Raw genomic sequence first — 14546 nt, forward strand, 5'->3', positions numbered from 1 at the left:
GTCTGTGTTAATTGGTTTCCCTTTTCTTTGTTGAAAAGGGTCTGTGCAGTCTTTCTGCCTAGTCCGCCATCTTGCCGGAACTCCTTGTTTGGTTATTTCTAAGAAGTTTCCATGACTGTGCCCCTTCTGTGTTCCATTGTCAATATTAATGTACATGTGGCACCTACAATTACATATGTAGAAATATCTACAACCCTACTTAAATCTACTTGTGGGTGTGCTCCTTTGTACCCTCCCATAGCTCTTTAGTGTACCTATCTACTTACGTATACTTTATAAATTATTGTTAATTTATCGAACAATTATCCATTGTTAATACTACTATTGCAGGATTTTCTGTTATATTAATTACTGTAGTTGCCCTTTATTCTTGTATTCCTCTTAGTGTCTTACTTTGCCTTGGTCATGTTGTGCTCACTTTCCCCATATTGTGCATTGCCTTTGCCTTCACCATAGTTACACGTGTCTTTTATATAGTTAGGAATTTTCCCTTCCTCCCCCTCCCATGGCAGCTGTGATAGCATAGTGCCTAAGGCACTTGACTGCTAACCAAAAGGTTGGTGGTTCAAACCCACCAGCCACTCCTCAGAAAGAAGTTTAGGAAATCTACTTCCATAGTGATATCACCTTGGAAACCCACGGAGGTGTCACTGTGAGTCGGGTACTACTTGATGGCACATAACAACAACAACTCCCTTCCGTCCCTGGTAACCGTAAAAGAAATTTTTTTCTATGTGTAAGCCTTTTCTTCTTCTTGTTTTTTTTTTTATAATAGTTGTCACATACGATATTTGTCCTTTTGTTTGACTTATTTTGCTCAGCATAATGTCCTTCAAATTCATTCATGTTATGAGATGTTTTGTGAATTCATTGTTATTCTTTTTTATTGCATAGTATTCCATAGTGTGTATGTACTACAGTTTGTTTATCCATTCATCTATTGATGGGCACTTAGGTTGTTTCTGTCTTTTTGCTATTGTGAATAATGCTGGATTGAACATGGGTGTGCATATGTGTATGTATCACGGCTCTTATTTCTTAGGGTATATACCTAGGAGTGGGTTTGCTGGATCATAAGGTATTTCCATTTCTAGCTTTTTAAGGAAGTGCCATACTGTTTTCTATAGTGGTTGTACAATGTTACATTCTCACCAGCAGTGTATAAGAAGTCCAGTTTCCCTACAACCTAGCCAACATTTGTTATTTCCTGTTTTTTTGGATAAGTGCCATTATTGTCAGGATGAGATGATATCTCATTGTAGTTTGATTTTCATCTCTAATGACTAATGGGAGCTCTGGTAGCACAGTGCCTAAGGCATTTGACTGCTAACAGAAGGCTGGTGGTTCAAACCCACCAGCAACTCCTTGGGAGGAAGGTTGGGCAATCTATTTCCATAGTGTTACTGCCTTAGAAACCCAAGGAGGGGTCACGATGAGTCGGGTTTGACTCGATGGCACATAACAACAACAATGATTAATGAGCTATAGTGGCACAGTGCCTAAAGCATTTGACTACTAACCAGAAGACTGGTGGTTCAAACCCCTAATGACTAATGAGCTTTGGTGGTGCAGTGCCTAAGGCATTTGACTACTAAGCAAAAGGTGGGTGATTCAAACTCATCAGCTGCTCTGTGGAAGAAAGATGGGGGGCAGTCTTCCGTAAAGATTTACCACCATGGAAACCCATTGGGGGTTGCCGTGAGTTGGAACTGACTTAGTGGCAGTGATTTTTTTTTTTTTTTTAAAAGACTAGTGATCGCGAGCATTTTTTCATGTGTTTGTTAGCTGTCTGAATGTCTTCTTCGGTGAAGTGTCTGTTCACAGCCTTTGCCCATTCTTTAATTGGATTGTTTGTCTTTTTGTTGTTGAGATACTAAAGTTTTCTATAACTTTTTAGAGATTAGACCTTTGTTGGATGTATCTTAGCAAAAAAATTTTTTTTTTTTTTAATTGTGATTTGGGTGAAGATTTACAGAGCAAATTCACTCTCGATACAGCAGTTCACATATACTTTGTCTCATGTCATTGACCACAGTTTACCACAATGCAACAGCTCCCCTCCAACTTCCTCCCCATGGTACCACTTCCCAGTGTCCATCCCTCCATACTCTCCTGCCCCCTAAGCTGTCTCCCTGTGCATAAGCTGCCCTTCCTTCTCCCATGATTGTTCTCTCAAGGGTGTGTGTCTACTTGAGGTAAATGTTCAACTCACATGCCTGTACTTTGTTTGGCTGGAAACCACAGGTGTGGGTTCAGTTCCAGACCTGAAGGGTAGCTAGGGGCCATAGTCTCAGTGGTTCCACCAGGCTCTATTGGACCAGCAAACCTGGTCCCAACCATCCCCCCCCTTTTTTTTCCCCCTCCAAATGATTTTGAGTTTTGTTCCACATTGTTCTCCCTCTCTATCCAGGATCTCCTACATCCCTTCCAAGTGGATGACAGTGGTAGCCGGGCACCATCTAGTTCTGGTCTCATACTTGTATAGGTTGCAGATCGGATGGTGTACCAGTCGTGGGGACTGATTGTTTCCATTAATTTTGTTTTTCTGCTTTCTTCTTTGCTCTTGACGAGGAGAGACCCATTGTTACATCTAGATGGCAGCTTGCTAGCTTTTAAGATCCCAGTCACTACTCACGAAAGTAGGAGGTGGAACAATGTTTTGCATAGTATGTTATGCCAATTGAGTTTGATGTCCCCTGTGACCATGGTCCCAGGCCCTCAGGATCAACTACTCAGTCGCTGTGGGTAGCTGGCTGTGACCAAGCAGTGACCATAAGCTAGCCCCTTGTCAGTTGTACTATATTCCTGGGGATTCTGATCCTTCACATAAACTTATAGGACCATTGTCTGCCAACCCTATATATGATCCTGGATACACTCCCTCCTTCATAGACATAGCTAATCGTTTAGCCTGTCCACCTATCTATCCATCCATATACCCATGTTTACCTTCACTGAGAACTCAGTACTGTATATGCAAAAGGGTTCATATTTGTTGTCTGTACCTCCCATGTACCTCTCTATGTCTTTCTCATCCTCATTGCTGTCATATTGGTCATTCACATTTGGTACGTTAGCAAAAAATTTTGATGAGCATAAATATTTAGTTTTTAGAAGGTCCCATTTACCTAGCACCACTTCTCTGTCAGTTTGTTGTACTGTGATGGCTTTCATGTTGCTATGATGCTGAAAGTTATGCCACTGGTATTTCAAGTACCATCAGCACCACCCATGGTAGACAGGTTCCAGTGAAGCTTCCAGACTAAAACAGATTAGGAAGAAGGACATGGTCAGGTCCACTTCTGAAAAAATTGGCCACTGAAAGCCTTATGAATAGCAGTGAAACATTGTCTGATATAGTGCTAGGATATGAGCCCCTCAGTTTGGAAGACATTCAGAATATGACTGGGAAAGAGCTGCCTCCTCAAAGTAGAGTCAACCTTAATGGTGTTGATGGAGTAAAGCTTTCGGTACCTTCATTTGCTGATGTACTGAAAAAGCCAAGAAACAGCTGCAAACATTGGTTGATAATCAGAATGTGGAATGTACAAAGTATGAATCTAGGAAAATTGGAAGTTGTTAAAAATGAAATGGAACGCATAAATCAATATCTTAGCCATTAGTGAGCTAATGGACTGGCATTGACCATTTTGAATTGGACAGTCATATGATATACTATGCTAGGAATGACCACTTAAAGAGGAGTGACATCCCATTCATTGTCAAAATGAACTTTTCAAGATCTGTACTGAAGTGCAGTGCTGTTAGTGATAGGATAATAGCCGTACACCTACAAGGAAGACCAGTTAATATGACTATTATTAAAACTTAACATATCAACCACTAAAGCCAAAAGTGAAGATAATTGAAGATTTTACCAACTTTTGCAGTCTAAAGTTAATCAAATATGTAATCAAGATGTACTAATAATTACTAGTGTTTGGAATGTGAATTTGGAAACAAAAAAGAAGCATTGGTAGTTGGAAAATATGGCCTTGGTGATAGAAATGATGCCAGAGATCACGATAGAATTTTGTAAGACCAATTAATGATTTATTAAATGCAAATGCCTTTTTTCAACAATATAAATAGTGGATCTCAATATACATATGGGTCTCACCAGATGGAATACACAGGAATCAAATCGACTACATCTGTGTAAAGAGACAATGGAGAAGCTCAGTATCATCAGTCAGAACAAGGCCAGGGGCTAACTATGTAATAGACCATCAATTATTCATATGCAAGTTGAAGCTGAAGAAAATTAAAACAAGTCAACAAGAGCCAAAATATGACATTGATTATATCCCACCTGAATTTAGAGACCATCTGGAAAATAGATTTGATGCATTGAATACCAGTGACCAAAGGCCAGAACAGTTGTGGGGTGATATAAAGGAAATAATACATGAAGAAAGCAAAAGGTCATTAAAAAGACAGGAAAGGAAGAAAAGACCAAAATGGATGTCACAAGAGACTCTGAAGCTTGCTCTTGATTGGAAGAATGAATGGAAAAAAAAAAAAAAAGTGAATGGAAGAAATGATGAAGTAAAAGAAGCAAACAGAAGATTTCAAAGGGCAGCTTGAGAAGACAAAGTAAGGTTTTCTAATGAGATGTGCAGAGACCCAGAGTTAGAAAATCAAAAGAGAGGAAAATGTTTGGCATTTCTCAAGCAGAAAGAGCTGAAGAAAAAACTCAAGCCTCAAGCTGCAATATTGAAGAATGCTCTAGGCAAAATACTGAATGATGCAGGAAGCATCAAAAGAAGATGAAAGGAATAGAGTCACTTCCAAAGAAACTAAACTTAATTGCCATCGAGTCAATTCTGACTCATAGCAACTCCCTTTGTGTTTCTGAGGCAGTAAATCTTTGCAGAAATAGATTGCCCAGTCTTCCTTCTGTGGAGTGGCTGGTGGATTTGAACCTGCAACCTTCTGGTTAGCAGTCAAATGCCTTAGGCACCACACCACCAGAACTCCTTACAGAGTCACTGTACCAGAAAGAATTGTTTGACATTCAGCCATCTCAGGAGGTACCATATGATCAAGAACTAGTGATATTGAAAGAAGTCTAAGCTGTACTGAAGGAATTGGTGAAAAACACGGGCTTCAGGAATTGACAAAATACCCATTTAGATACTTCAGCAAAGAGGAGATGCATCACTGGAGGCACTCACTTGTTTATGCCAAGAAATTTGGAAGACAGCTACCTGGCCAACCAACTGGAAGAGATCCATATTTGTGCTATTCCAAAGAAAGGTGATCCAACAGAATGAGGAATTTATTGAACAATATCATTAATAACATATGCAAGTAAAATTTTGCTGAAGATAATTAAAATATGGTTGCAACATACTTAGACAGGGAATTGCCAGAAATTCAAGTGGGATCCAGAAGAAGATGTAGAACCAGAGATAATCATTACTAATGTAATTTTTTTTTTTTTTTTTGAATGTCAGGTGGATCTTGGCTGAAAACAAAGAATACCAGAAAGATGTTTACCTGTGTTTTATTGACTATGCAAAATTATTCGACTGTGTGGATTGTAACAAATTATGGATAACTTAGGGAAGAATGGGAATTCCAGGACACTTAATTGTGCTCATGAGGAGCCTGAACATAGATGAAGAGTCAGTCAGATACTGCATAGTTGAAAATCAGGAAAGGTATGTGTCAGGGTTGTCCTCGTACCATTGTTACTCAGTCTGTATGCTGAGTGAGCTGCACTATATGAAGAAGAATGTGGCCTCAGGATTTGAGGAAGATTCGTTGACAACCTGCAATATGTAGATGACACAACCTTGCTTGCTGCAAGTGTAGAGGACTTAAAGCCCTTAGTGTTGAAGATCGAAGACTGCGGCCTTCAATATGGATTACATTTCAACACAAAACAAAAATCCTCAGTACTGAGTCAATAAGCAATATCATGATAAATGGAGAAAAGATTGAAGTTGTCAAGGATTTCATTTTACTTGAATTCACAATCAGCACCCATAGAAGCAGCAGTCAAGAAATTAAAGGTCGTATTCCATATGGCAAATCTGCTGTAAAAGACCTCTTAAAATGTTAAAGAGCAGAGATACTGCTTTGAAGATAAGGTGCACCTGGCCCAAGGCATGGCATTTTTAATAGCCTCATATGCATGTGAGAGCTGGACAGTGAATAAGGAAGACTGCAGAAGAACGGATGAATTTAAATTGTGGTATCGAATGTACCATAGACTGCTAGAAGAACAAACAAATCTGTCTTGGAGGAAGTAGAGCCGAATGCTCCTTAGAAGTGAGAATGGCCAGTTTGTGTCTCTCATACTTTGATCATATTGTCAGATCAGCAGTCCAGTCCCTGGAGAAGGATATCCTGCTTGATAGAGTAGAGGGTCAGCGAAAAAAGGGAAAGATGCTCAATGAGACGGATTGACACAGTGGCCATGATGAAGGGCTCAGGCATGGCAATGACTGTGAGGATGGCTCAGGACTGGGCAGTGTTTCATTCTGTTGTACATAGGGTCACTATGAGTTGGAACTGACTAGCTGGCACCTAACAGCAACAGTACTTATCTAGTTCATCTTCTGCTGTTTATGTGTTTTTAGTTATGTTTGGTGTTCTGTTTATGCCATCTATTAGGGCCTGTTGCTTTGTCCTTATTTTTTCTTCCATGATCTTTATAGTTTAGGTTTTTATTTAGGTCTTTGATTCATTTTGAGTTTTTGTGAGTGGTGTAAGGTATGGGTCCTGTTTCATTTTTCTACAGATAGACATCCAGTTTCACCAGCACCTTTGGTTAAAGATAATGTCTTTTCCCCATTTAATGGACTTTGACCCATTGTCAAAGATCAGTTGTCCTATAGGTGGATGGATTTATGTCTGGCATCTCAGTTCTGTCCCTTGGTCTATATGTCTGTAATTGTGTCAGTATCAGGCTGTTTTGACCACTGTGGCTGTAGATTCTGAGATCAGGCATGTGAGACCTCCTACTTTGTTCTTCAGTAATGCTTTACTTATCTGGGGCTTCTTTCCACATGAAGTTGGTAGTTAGCTTTTCCATCTTGTTAAAGAATGCTGTTAAAATTTGGTCTGCGATTGTTTTAGATCTATAGATCACTTTGGGTAGTATTGACATTTTCCCAATGTTAAGTCTTCCAGTCCATGAGCATGGTTGGTATATTCTTCCATTTCTTACAGTAGTTTTCTTTGCATATATATAAAAACCAAACTCACTGTGTCGAGTTGGTACTGACTCATAGCGACCCCTACTTGGGTTTCTGAGGTGGTATCTCTATGGAAGTAGATTGTCCAGTCTTCCTTCTGAGGAGTAGCTGGTGGGTTTGAACTGCCAGCCTTCTGGTTAGCAGTTAAATGCCTTAGGCACTACACCACCAGAGCTCCTGCTTATAAATGGGATCATACAATAGTTGTCCTTTTTTTTTTTAAAAACATTTATTGTGGTGAACTTATACACACAAAGATATTCACTAGCAAAACACCTTCCATGTTTACAGCCCAGGGACATTGATGACATTTTTCAGGTTGTGCTATCATTATTGCTGTTCTTGTCAATATTTGTCCTTTTTTGTTTGACATATTTCACTCAACATAATATTTCCAACGTTCATTCACGTCATAGCATGTGTCAGAACATCATTTCTCTTTGTGGCTGAATAACCAACTCTTATACTTCTGATGGGAGCTCTAGTGGCGTAGTGCCTAAGGCATTTGACTGCTAACCAGAAGGCTGGCGGTTCAAACCCACCAGCCACTCCTGGGAAGGAAGATTGGGCAATCTACTTCTGTAGTGATACAGCCTCGGAAACCCAAGGAGGGGTCGCTATGAGTTGGATCTGACTTGAGGGCAGTGAGTTTGAGTTTATATTTCTGATAGGGAGCAGTGGTGGTTCAGTGGTAGAATTCTTACCTTCCATATGAGAGACCTGGGTTCAATTCTTGGCCAATGCACTTCATGTGCAACCACCACCTGTCTATCAGTGGAGGCTTGTGTGTTGCCATGATGTTGAACTGGTTTCAGCGGACTTCTAGTCAAAGACAGACTAGGAAGAAGGGCTTGATGATCTACTTCTGAAAACCAGCCAGTGAAAACTCGATCACAACAGCCTGATCCACATCTGATTATAGGGATGGTGCAGAATTAGGTCATGTTGTGTTGTGTTGTGTTGTGCATGGGGTCATCATGACTTGGGAACCACCTCTACAGCAGCTAACAGTAACCACAACAATACAACATACTTCTGATATTTGCAGAGGCCAGGCTTGGGCACACAGTGGAGTTCAATAAATACTTGAATGATTGCATATTTGTTTATTACCCTCTCTTCTTTCTGCCTTCTCCTTTCCCATGCTTCTCTCTCTGCCTCTCTTCCCTCATCCTTTGTCCCATATCTGTTCTCTCTCCTCATCTATCCCCTTCCTCTCACCATTGGGTGGCCCCCTCCTGCTCATAGGATGACAACTGGGGGGAAACAACAACAGTAGTAACAGGCACATCAGAGCACAGCATCTCCCATGATGACCTCACACGCATCGCCAAGGACATGGAAGACAGTGTCCCACTGGACTGCTCTCGGCACCTGGGAGTGGCAGCAGGAGCCACTCTGGCACTCCTGTCTTTCCTCACGCCACTGGCGTTCCTACTGCTGCCCCCACTACTGTGGCGGGAGGAGCTGGAGCCATGCGGGACAGCCTGTGAGGGCCTCTTCATCTCTGTGGCCTTCAAGCTGCTCATCCTGCTGCTGGGCAGCTGGGCCCTATTCTTCCGCCGGCCCAAGGCCTCGCTGCCCCGCGTCTTTGTGCTGCGTGCCCTGCTCATGGTGCTCGTCTTCCTGCTCGTCGTCTCCTACTGGCTCTTCTATGGCGTGCGCATCCTGGATGCGCGGGAGCGCAGCTACCAGGGTGTGGTGCAGTTTGCCGTGTCATTGGTGGATGCCCTGCTCTTCGTGCACTACCTGGCTGTGGTCCTGCTGGAGCTGCGCCAGCTCCAGCCGCAGTTCACACTCAAGGTTGTGCGCTCCACGGATGGGGCCAGCCGCTTCTACAATGTCGGCCACCTCAGGTATGATGTCTGGGAGCAGGTAGGGTGCAGGTGGGGCAGCTTTGAGGCCTGTTAGGGCAGGAGGTAGTGATGGGAAGGAATTGAATACTTTTCATGGAGTGTGATTTCAACACTATTTGCTCCTTGTTCTAAAAGGATATGTGTTGACTCCTGGGGCAAGATGGTGTGGGAATTAGGAGATAGGAGGATGAAACAGGCCATTAGAGATTTATGTCAGTGAGAATGGGCCAAAGGGGAGAAAGGTGTGGGTGTGAACTGGGGCTGGAAATCCCTTTCTAGCCCTTTCTTAGAGGCACAGCTTCTTGTGAGTACTCAGTGAGTGGTCACTGATGTGAGCTGGCCAGAGGAGGGGGCCCCAAAGGAAGAATAATAGGAGAATTGTTTAGCATTCCATAAATTGTGGGCAAGATGCCCTCTGGGTCATCCAGCATTTTAGTAGCTTCTCCTGGATCCTGAGAGAATCTCGAAGGGGGAGGATGCTGGGCAGGCATGAGGTGACCCTTGGCTGGGGACGAAGACCCAATGCCCTTTCTCCCCTGGGCTTCAGCAAGTCTTTCAGCAAGGAAAGACTAGCAGGCCCAGTCCTGGAAAAGGCTCCTATTGAGAGCCTGGTAAGTAGACCTTAGGTCTTGAGTTAGGCTTCTTTGAAGCCGCTTGTCCCTGTCCTGTGTCCTTTCCTGCCCTGTCAGCCTACCCTGATGTGTCCCTTCCCCTGTGCCCCTTGTCTGTCCCTTCTCCCTCCCCCTCCTGCTGTCTCCCCCACAGCATCCAGCGCGTGGCAGTGTGGATCCTGGAGAAGTATTACCATGACTTCCCTGTCTACAACCCTGCCCTCCTCAACCTGCCTAAGTCCGTCCTGGCCAAGAAAGTGTCTGGCTTCAAGGTGTACTCCCTCGGAGAGGGTGAGCAGCCCTGCTCCTCTGCCCCTCCTGGTGTCTCCCCAGGCAGGACTCCAAGCCACCTCCTCTCTGTTCTTTCTCTCCCCTCTTCCCTTGCTTTTTCCTTCGTCCCAACCCCTTCTGTTCTGTCATTTTCCTTGAGTCCAGGTGGCTGGTCTTAGGCTACTGATTCCACTCACTGCCCCTTTATGCTATTATGTGTCCCCCAGTCTGGCTCCTGTGTCTGCTCATCAGCCCTGGTTCTAAGCCATTTGACCATCTGAGCTCCAGAGCCTCCTGAACCAGGGAGTAACCTGTGTGAACTCATGCCTTCCCAGTGCCTTTCTCATTGCTTTCCCATGGGCCGCTCTCAAAGGTGGCCTGGAGGGATGGGTGTGGGAACAGCTTTCTCTGGACATGGCAGATGGCAAGTTGCTGTCCCCAGAGCTCCCATGTGGGAAGTAAAGTCATGTTCTGATGTGACCATCCCCTCTCTACCCTGCTCCTGTGCAGAAAACAGCACCAACAACTCTACGGGCCAGTCTCGGGCTGTGATTGCAGCGGCAGCCCGGAGGCGGGACAACAGCCACAATGAGTACTACTATGAGGAGGCTGAGCATGAGCGGAGGGTGCGCAAGCGCAGGGCCAGGTGGGTGCTGGGGAGCAGAGGAGCAGGACGGGTGTTGTGGGGTGGGTTATGGGGTGTGGATAGACGGGAGGGAAAGGCCAGGGGGCTTCTGTAACTGCTGAAAACAGAAGAGCAATGATGAGATGGGTGGTGGGATGTGTGTGTGTGTGTTAGTTTTCTGTTGCTGCCAGTTAGCACACATGCAGACTGTAATACAGTACCCATTTGTTGTCTCACAGTTCGATGGATTCTGGTTAACTTGATCCTCTGCTCAGGTCTCATAGGCTGAAATCCAGGGTGTCTTCCCTTGAGGCGTGGGGGTCCTTTTCCAAGTTCTTTGTTGTTTGGAGAATTCATTTCTTGGCACAAGGCCCCCATATGCAGTTTGCCACATGGTAGTTTACTTTTACTTCAAGGCCAGCAGGAACATGTCTCTTTCTTTTTCTGTCACCAGCTGGAGAAAACTCTACTTTTAAAGGGCTTGTGTGATTGGATCAGGCCCACTGGGATAATCTCTGTATCTTAAGGTCAGCTAACTTGGGACTTAAATTACATCTGCAGAATCCTTTTAAACAGTACCTAGAGTGTTTGATTGAATAACCAGGGGAATCTTGGGAGGAGCCTCTTTAGAATTCTCTCTACCACAGTGAGGTGTTGTTGTTGTTAGGTGTCGTCCAACTCATAGCGACCTCATTTACAACAGAACAAAACAATACCCGGTCTTGTACCAGCCTCGCAATCCTTGCTATACCTGAACCCATTGTTGTACCCACTGTGTCAGTCCATCTCGTTGAGGGCCTTCCCCTTTTTCGTTGACCCTCCACTTTACCAAGCATGAGACCCTTCTCCAGGGAATGGTTCCTTCTGACAACATGACCAAAGTAGGTGAGACGAACTCTAGCCATTCTTGCTTCCAAGGAGCATTCTGGCTGCACTTCCTCTAGGACAGATTTATTCATTCTCCTGGCAGTCCATGGTACTTTCAGTATTCTTTGGCAATACCACAACTCAAAAGCATCAACTCTTCTTCGGTATTCCTTATTCATTGTCCAGCTTTCATATGCATTATCTTGGGTTAGGCTCACCTGAGTCTTCAAAGAGACATCCTCTCTTCAACACTTTAAAGAAGTCATTTGACCATCTGAGGGTAAGAGCCCAATAAAGGATTTGAGCCTCACCAGCAACAGCAAGGACTGAGGCTACACCAGGCCTCCTGCCAGCATATTATGCCTGCAAAAAATGAGATTCTAGTGCCTTTGTTGTGATAAATTTTAAATGCTATCCTCACTTCTCCCTGCTCATGCTATTGTGTGTTCTTGTCACGTCTAAAGGATCTTTCTGGGTGCCTACTGCTGCCAGCTCTTTGCCTTGGTCTACGGGGATTTCTACAGGGAGGAGCAGAATGCTTTCTCCTTCCTTCTGAGAGACTGGATTGTCTGCCTTCCTCTCTGGCTCTTCTCTCATAGGAACGCCATGCTTTGAGAAGGGAAAGGTGACCCTTACCCTGTTCTTACACATGGCTGGTGTGCCTGCAGTAGATCAAAGATAGATTCCCCAACCCTATTTCTGTGATATTCTGGCATATTTTAAGCTGTCTCAGAAGTGGCCCTCTAGGGAAGAAACCAGCGCCTTCCATTCCAGTCCCCGTATCTTCTGCTCTGACTAGGGCCTTTCGGTCTCTTGTGTTGCCACCACCATTCTTGGTTTCTAAGGGGTACTTTCTTTCCCTCATTACATGTTACAAGGAGAAACTTCTTCCTTTGGTTCACCTAGAACATAGGGATCTTTTCAAGAGGAACTTTACTGAGAAACTCAGGGGAAACAAAAGAATACAAAGAGAAACTGAAGACATACATAGATCCACACATTTACTGAACCAGTTACCATTGAGTCAATTCCAACTGGAGGTGACCCCATGTGTGGCAAGAGTAGAGCCATGCTCCTTTAGGTTTTCAGTGGCTACTTTGTTTTTTTGGAAGTAGACCACCAGGCCTTTCTTCTAAAGCATCTCTGGGTAGACTAGAACATTTAACCATTTATGCCACCCAGAGATTCCACACATTTACTTATTCTTGCTATAGGTGCCATGGAGTCGGTTCTGACTCATAGCAACTCTACGTACAGCAGTTGAATGAAACACTGCCTGGCCCTGCACCTCCTCACAATCATTGCCATATTTGAGCTCATTGTTGGTTGTAGCCAGTGTGTCAGCCTATCTTGTTGAAGGTCTTCCTCTTTTTGGCTGGCCTTCTATCAATTATGATGTCCTTCTCCAGGGACTAGTTCCTACTGATAACATGTCCAAAGTACCTGAGACAGTCTGGCTGTTCTTGCCTCTAAGGAGCATTCTAGCTGTACTTCTTCCAAGACAGATTTATTCATTCTTCTGGCAGTCCACATTACAGTATAGTGCACAGTACATTCAGTATTGTTCACCAACACCTTAATGCATCGATTCTTCTTTGGTCTTTGTTCATTGTCCAGCTTTCACATGCATATGAGGTGACTGAAAATATTTTTGGATCAGGTGTACCTCAGTCATCAAAGTGACATCTTTGCTAACTACTCATATTGTTCAGTAATTCTACTTAGTGTAACTAATTGTAACTTATTTCATAGCATAGTGCCTAAGGCACTTGACTGCTAACCAGAAGGCTGGCGGTTCAAACCCACCAGCCACTCCTGAGGAAGGTTGAGCAATCTACTTCCATAGTGATATTGCCTTGGCAACCCAAGGAGGGGTCGCTATGAGTTGGGGCCGACTCAACGGCACATAACAACAACAACAACATTCTTTAAAATAAAGTGATTTATTGATGAAACTAAAAAAAAAAAAAAGAAAAAGAAAAAACCAAAGAGCCCAGGCTAATTGAAGTTTTCAGGTTCCTGGGTTTCCAAGTTCCTGTGCACACAGGGCTCATATCCTTTCCTTGTCCTGTGCAAAAAAGGCAAGGAAGCCACATCTTCTGACCTCTTCTAACCCCACAAGAACAAGTCAGAATCACCGTCAATAGCCCAAGGCCTATTACTGCAAGGCCAGACAGGCTGCCTCCCTTCAGCCCTTTCGCCAACCGTTCCTCCCAAAGCACCCAACACCTCTCTCCTGGGTTCGATAATTCACTGCAGTGGCCACACAAAACTTACAGATTATGGTGTTTATTAGGGAAGCACCAGGCTACAATTCAAGTTCAGGAAAAATGCTCAGTCTCTTTCCCAACCCACAGTCTCTCTCCTAGCAGTCTCTCACAGTCTCTCTCTGAACAGTGAGTGCCCCTCAGTGTCTCACTCAGCAATGTGTGTCTCTTGCGTCTCTTTCCCAGCAGCGCGTGTCTCTTTCAGGAAGGCGTGTCTCTTTCAGCAGCACGTCTTCCACAACAAGCAGTCAGAAAGAGACTTTGTCTGCTTCTAGGAGGCCTCCTTTTGAGCCTGGCAGAGTGACCAAACTAACCAATCGTAACATCAGAATTCTAAGTATCTGAGAGACAGCAGGAACCTCCCGGAACATTGCTTTGTGTTGCGCCCAACAGAAATACCCCAGGTGGATAACTTTTACAATCAGGAGCTCCTCAGGTGCTCACAGCAAATTCTACCACAGAGTTTACAAAGATTTATGGCTAGAAAAGCCACACTAAGTAATTTACCACACCATATCCTGTCACCTCAAGCTTGTCCTGCTCTTAGGCCATGTGGATTTTATTTTATTCTGGACTCCCAAGTGCAGAGAATTTGGCTCATCACACTTCTCAGTTCTTAAAACATTGTCATCACAGACCTCCTCCCTGCTCTTTATTCTTCTACTCCTTTTCTTCTCCACTCTCATTCTGCCCCCTTATTTTAGGCACCCTCTTCAATGTTTGATTCCTTAAAACGTGTATGTACAGACCAATATCCCTCATGAATATAGATGCAAAAATCTTCAACAAAATCCTAGCCAATAGACTCCAACAACATATCAAGAAAATCATTCATCATGACC

The 14546-nt window shown here is 43.8% G+C and overlaps 1 protein-coding gene across 1 annotated transcript in view; it reads left to right on the top strand.

Annotated features, from left to right (window-relative positions):
• The window catches only part of VANGL2 (VANGL planar cell polarity protein 2), a 32508-nt gene that overhangs the window by 11474 nt on the left and 6488 nt on the right, over positions 1-14546 (top strand). The window contains exons 3-5 of the mRNA XM_007947714.2: positions 8457-9064; positions 9830-9966; positions 10456-10591. Coding sequence (XP_007945905.1) covers positions 8457-9064; positions 9830-9966; positions 10456-10591 — 881 coding nt within the window. The remainder of the gene's footprint in view (positions 1-8456; positions 9065-9829; positions 9967-10455; positions 10592-14546) is intronic.

Source organism: Orycteropus afer, unplaced genomic scaffold (genome assembly GCF_000298275.1).
Source record: "Orycteropus afer afer isolate SDZICR_OR568_19922 unplaced genomic scaffold, OryAfe1.0 scaffold00193, whole genome shotgun sequence".
Taxonomy (NCBI): Eukaryota; Metazoa; Chordata; class Mammalia; order Tubulidentata; family Orycteropodidae; genus Orycteropus; species Orycteropus afer.